At 35.8% G+C, this 6,000-nt stretch overlaps 1 protein-coding gene across 9 annotated transcripts in view; it reads left to right on the forward strand.

Annotated features, from left to right (window-relative positions):
* The window catches only part of NR1H4 (nuclear receptor subfamily 1 group H member 4), a 54,705-nt gene that overhangs the window by 39,497 nt on the left and 9,208 nt on the right, over window positions 1–6,000 (forward strand). For all 9 annotated transcript variants that reach the window (XM_007465331.1, XM_007465333.1, XM_007465337.1 and 6 more), the window contains one exon: window positions 4,036–4,182. In XM_007465331.1, coding sequence (XP_007465393.1) covers window positions 4,036–4,182 — 147 coding nt within the window. The remainder of the gene's footprint in view (window positions 1–4,035; window positions 4,183–6,000) is intronic.

Below are 6,000 nucleotides of genomic sequence, written 5' to 3' on the forward strand. Positions count from 1 at the left end.
GTCTGTGGGGGGCTCCTTGGCTAGACATAAGGCAAGTTGGTACCAGACTGATAAGGATGCCCTGGATGGTAAGAAGTTTTTGGTGGCTTTTTTTTTTTTTTTCATTTTGAGAGGACCATAATGAGATTTATGTTATAGATATATGGCTTTATTGGGTTTGTATAAGATGGATTTGAATGAGGAGGGACTGCAGGCAGGGAGGATCAGTTAGTATGCTACTGCACCAGTCCAGGTAGAGGGCTTGAAATAAAGCAATAACAGTGGGAGAGAGAAGAGGAAACAAAATGAAGAGAGACTCAAAGATTGGTAGGGCTCGATGAACAAGTGTATGTATGGGATGAGGGAGAGGGACTTATCCATAGTCATTCAGATGGTGCCAGTACAGAAAGTGGAATTCAAGGTTCTTGTCTCCCAGGGCCACTCCTCCCCCATTCTTTCAGCCATATTATCAATGCTCTATAAGCCAATAGGTTTAAGTTGTTGCAGTGTTTTTAAAATATTTTAGTACATTAGAATCCATGGTCTAGTAGAGTATAATAAATATCTTGTATAGCAGCAAAACACTGTAATATTCAATTACAGAAGGTGACTTCTGATGTAGGATTGTAATTAGTTTAATTTGCTTTCTTTTGTCAGCATTATGCTATTATTTTATTAAATGTGTCATGGATAGACATAAGCTTATATAAAAGTCATAAGATGTGGGGAGAAAGTTCTTGTTATCATTGAAACATTAATATTCTCTCATTTATTTATTAACAATGAAAGAGAAACAATTTGTTATATGCTAATTTGGCTGAAGGCAATCATGATTTAAAAAAAGATTACACGAGAGTAATAACTGTTGGGGGGAGAACTGGGAAAGGGAGAATGTGATGTTCTTGGTTGTTTATGGGAAAAGGTTTTTCAGTTCAAATGGTCAGTTGGTATTGAATCAGGAAATAACTGAAGGTGAAAAAGTATCTTATTCATAAGAAGGTAGCTTATCTGAAAGCAATGGCAATATCTTACACACTTCTTCGTTTCCAGTGCCTAACCTATTTCCTGAGGGAGAGAAAGAGTACAATTAATGCATGTTTAACGAGTAAAGTAGAAGGAAAAAAATTTAAATGCAGCAGGAAATAAAAGGCAAGAAAACCTTGAGAAAGAAAAAAATGTCTTTTAACAATAATTATAGAAATGACAACATTATTATATATAGTAATAATAGTGATATATAATACCAATAGGAAAGGGTGTTTTGTGAGAGACCCAGCTGAGTCACTCCTTTCAGCAGTTCATTGAGCATAACCTGTGCCAGGCACTGTCCAGGGTGCTGGAGACTCAGCATGGCTCCTGCCCTCAAAGGAGCTCTTAGGTTCTCTAAGGTAGTGACTTTTTGAAGAGTCATAAAAAAAGACTCAAGTTCTCAGAACAGGGGAAGGTTATTCCTTATCAACAGGAAAAGAGATGGTCAATGCAGAGCTGCTACTTAGAGAAGATGTTCTGCTGCTCTCATTGATCAGGCATTTGTGACACTGAGGTGAAAATGAGACTTAGGACTGATTTAAGTTTCTAGGTTATATTTTAGGAAGAGAAACAAAGGGGCATACCTTCTAAAAGAGTGATTCAGAATCTTGGGTAGAGGGAGACAGGGAGTATAGATTGAAAAAGCCTGTTCTTTACTCTCACGATCTGATTTTATACTTGGGGAAAATGCAAATTATAGAAAGGGACTTAAATATTTGCTTATCAACATAGGGGTTGAATTTAGATCAATGGACTTTGATAAAAAGTCCTACCAGATACTGCTGAACTGAATGAATAAGCATTTTCAGAACTCTAATGGAAAACTGATGAATTCATAAAAGTGCTAACAAAAGATCAAGATAAAAAATTAATTACATGGGACTGAGTGAACTGATGAGGATGATTATAATTTTTGTGACTTTCTGTTTGAATAAAAAAAAAAAAAAAAAAAAAAAAAGTCCTACCAGAGACCTTTCCAAACATCCTTAAAATCATGCCTCAGAGAGCTGGACCATCTCGGAAGGCAGCCTCAGCAGGCAGGAAAAGAAAGAAATTTTCACCCCATTTTTAAAGTTTTGTATACAAAACTCCAAATAAATTGGTACCCATTGTAAGTAATTCAATCATGCAATTCAAACAATGCAGAAATGTATGGACCAGAAAGTTAAAGTCCCCTTCACAGCCATCCGTATCATCTTTATTATAGGCAACTACTGACAGAAGTCTGGTTTGATTTCTTTCATATATTTTAATCTATACACACATACACATACACAGATTGTTTTTAAACATGTACATGAGATTATATAGTATCTTTTTTTCTTTAACATCTTCCCATATATGTAAATCAGCCTCATGCTTTTAACAGTTGCATAGTATTCCATTGTAATAATAATTAACATTTTTTAAGTATTTGCTATATGTCAAGAACTGTACTAAGCATTTAATATGATTGCCTCATTAATACTTCTGCCAATCCTAAGGGGTGGGTGCTTTTATAATCCCTATTTTGGAGATGAGGAAACTGAGACACTAAGAGATTGAGTACGTTTTCCAAGGCCACAAAGATAGTAAGTGTCAGAGACAGAATTTTATTCTAGGCAATCTGATTTTAGAGACCTTATTTTATACTGCCCTCCTATGGATCTACCATAATTTATTTAAGTACTCACCATTAATGGACTCCTGCTATGTTTTCTGTTCTTCAATTCATTCATTTATTCATTGAGCAAGTATTTTTGAATGCCTACCATCAAGGTAGTGACTTTTAGTCCTTAGCATTACTCTCTTCTCTGAACTCCATTGTTATTTAATGTTTTTCTAGGGCATTTAGACCCTGATGGCATTAGTTTATCTCCATTTGTGTTTTTGTGTCTGTGTGTACATATATGCATGTAAATTTGTGTTTGTTTCCATTTCATTCATTTAGTCATTATTAACTTGCTGAATAGTCACTATTCAACAAATCATTCTTGGATACCTATTATATGCCAGGCACTTGGGATACAAAAGTGAATAAAACAGGCAAAGTTTCTGTCCCCAAGAAGTTTATACTCCAGGAGAGGTGGCAGATAATTAACAAATAAGCAAATAAGCTTATAGTATCATGTCTGGCAGTAGTAAGTTTTATGAATGAAAATAAAACAGGTAGCGACTAGTGAGTGCTGGGGAGTGCTATTTTAGGTAGGGTCACCTTGAAGCAGAGGCCTGCATACACTGAGGGAGTGGGGATAGCTGGGGAAGAGCATACACCCTGAGGCAAAATCAGACTTGTGTGTTCACCACAGGGCCAGAGGTCTGTGTGGCTGGAGCACAATAACTGAGGAGGAGGTGATGAAGGAGAAAGTGAGGTCAGAGAGGCTGCTGGGGACTATAGCATATAAGCCTGCATAAGGACTTTGGATTTTCTGGGCAGTGTTATATTTCTTCAGGTCATCAGTTTTTTCCCATATGTCTCTGATTTTCCCTACCCCACATGTGCAGTGCTGAGCTCAGAGCAGATACCTCAGCATGGCCCTGATTGGTTTTTTGGCGGGCAGGGTGGAATGCTACCCGTTCTTCACATTGGTTAAAGACTCACAAGTTGGCCAAATATTCATTTAAACCTCTGAATACATGTAAAATGTTTTCTGGCTTGTGGATGCTTCCATTCTGCAGAGTTGACCCTCTCTGATGTGACAAGATATGACTAAAATAATGGCTCAGAGAGAATCTACTTTATCTCCAATATTTCATCTGAATCAGCCTGTGTCTTCTATAGTATATAAGTATACATATTTGGTATGGACTTGATATCCTCTTTAGTCTGGACTTGTTAAATAAATCCTGCTCAATGAAGATAAAAGTCAGCTTCTATTTGGGGGAGTACAATAGATACTTATTGACTCAGTTTAACTGCTCAATCTTAAAACAATTACAAAATCACTTTATGGAAAGGTTTTATCAATGGGGATGATGGTGATGATGAAATATTGTTATACAACATTCACAATTTTTGATACTGATTTGATTATCATCTTCACTCAGGGTTTCAGACATTGGACCATGAAGATCAGATTGCTTTGCTGAAAGGGTCTGCGGTTGAAGCTATGTTTCTCCGTTCAGCTGAGATTTTCAGTAAGAAACTTCCAGCTGGACATGCTGACCTATTGGAAGAGAGAATTCGAAAGAGTGGTAAGTAATTTGGCTAATGGTAAAAAGTTTGTTCCTGCAAGTAAGAATTTGTACATCCCATGAAGGCAGGCCTCTTGCCTATCTTATGCAGTTATATGCCCACTGTGACTAGCATAGAGAACGAAACTAAAAAGAATAGATGAGAATTTAGTGACTTGGTTCAAAAATTCTTGTTGTAATAGCAAAATACCAAAAATACTCTTTTCACTGCATTAAGATGAAGGACCAAAGGAGAAATTTTTTAAAGATTGGAATATTAGTCTGATTTTTAAAATAGCATAAGGGAGCTGGGATTATTCTGTCTAGAAAAAGATTCATTTATTCAAAATCTTCAGGTATGAATGACTATATATCAAACTATTATCCATCTCGATGCAAAGCAAAATAAGAAATAATACTAATAGCAACACTTATACATACATAATTTATTAGGTTTCAGACACTGTTCTGAATACTTTATATGTATTAGTTCATCAAATCCTCATAAAAATCCTGTAAGTTCTGGTATTATTCCCATTTTATAGATGAGAAAACTGAGACAGAGAGTGGTTAAATAACTTTTCCAGAGACAGACATGAAGCCTGACTTCAGAAGCCATATATATTAACCACTATACTCTACTGCCTCTCAAGAGATAAAAATGAAATAATGAATGAATAACACAATTTTACTTACTATGGAGGAATACTGTGACAGGGAGGGTATGGAGATGACAATGTACGGTCTTTGTCCTCCAGGAACTCACAGACTAGTGGGGAAGGTGTACAAGCAAGTGATTCTAAATCAATGTGCAGTGTAATAGGGACTATAAGGCATGTGTATATAAAATGAAATTGAAGCATAAAGATGTGCCTGCCTTCCTGTGAATCTACTTGGTGAGTCACAAAAGGCATACAAAGTTGACAATTGAACCACGGAACTTGTCAAGAACAAGTTAAGAACTTGTCAAGCCACAAAAGTCTGAGAAAGGCATTCCAAGAGATATAACCATTATAACATAATAATATAGAAATTGCAGGTACAAAGATGTGGAGAAATGAGAGAGCATCTGTGTATAGGACTCACAAATACCTTGATATTGCTGGAAAATAATATTTGTGGAGCTGAAAATGTAGTGAGTACTAGATTATTAAAGGTGGCAAATACCACAAAAGGAGCTTTAGTTCTTATATAATGGGGATTCTTGGTAATATTCTGAGCAACTATGATATGACCATAGCAGTACTGTGGAAGACCTTTCTAGCAGTAATGTGAAGGAAGGTTTAGAGGAATTGAGACAAGAGGCACGTCTCTATAAAGAGACCAATGCAATAACTAGGTGAGAAGACATGAGGGTCTTGCAGGTTAAAAATATGTAGTGATCAAAAAGAAAAAACCTTGCTTGAGAACATAAGTTTCAGAACTTGTGATACTGCAAGTTTCAGATGAGTTCAAGAATGAAGTTTTCCAGAACACAATCTGTATGAATAAAATGCCTCCAGCTCATAATAAGATACTTTACCCAAACATCAACCACATATTGTGACAATAAAAACCATCCAAACTCACATGCTGCTTCGTATTTTATTATCTATAATGATGCTTCCATTTATTAATATTTATGAATTTGCTTCTCCCAGTGGATTTTCAGAACATTGCCTCTTCCCCACACCACAGAAAAACCTGATCTTGCAAGATGACCTTTCAGAATAACTTATTTTTATATAACACATTCTTATTTCTGTTGTACCTTTAATTCCAGAATAACATAACATTTCAAAGTTACCCTGTTTAAGCCTACAGAACTCTTTTTTTTTTTTTTTTTTTTTTTTTTTTGTG

This window comes from Lipotes vexillifer, unplaced genomic scaffold (assembly GCF_000442215.2).
Source record: "Lipotes vexillifer unplaced genomic scaffold, Lipotes_vexillifer_v1.1 scaffold141, whole genome shotgun sequence".
Lineage (NCBI taxonomy): Eukaryota > Metazoa > Chordata > Mammalia > Artiodactyla > Lipotidae > Lipotes > Lipotes vexillifer.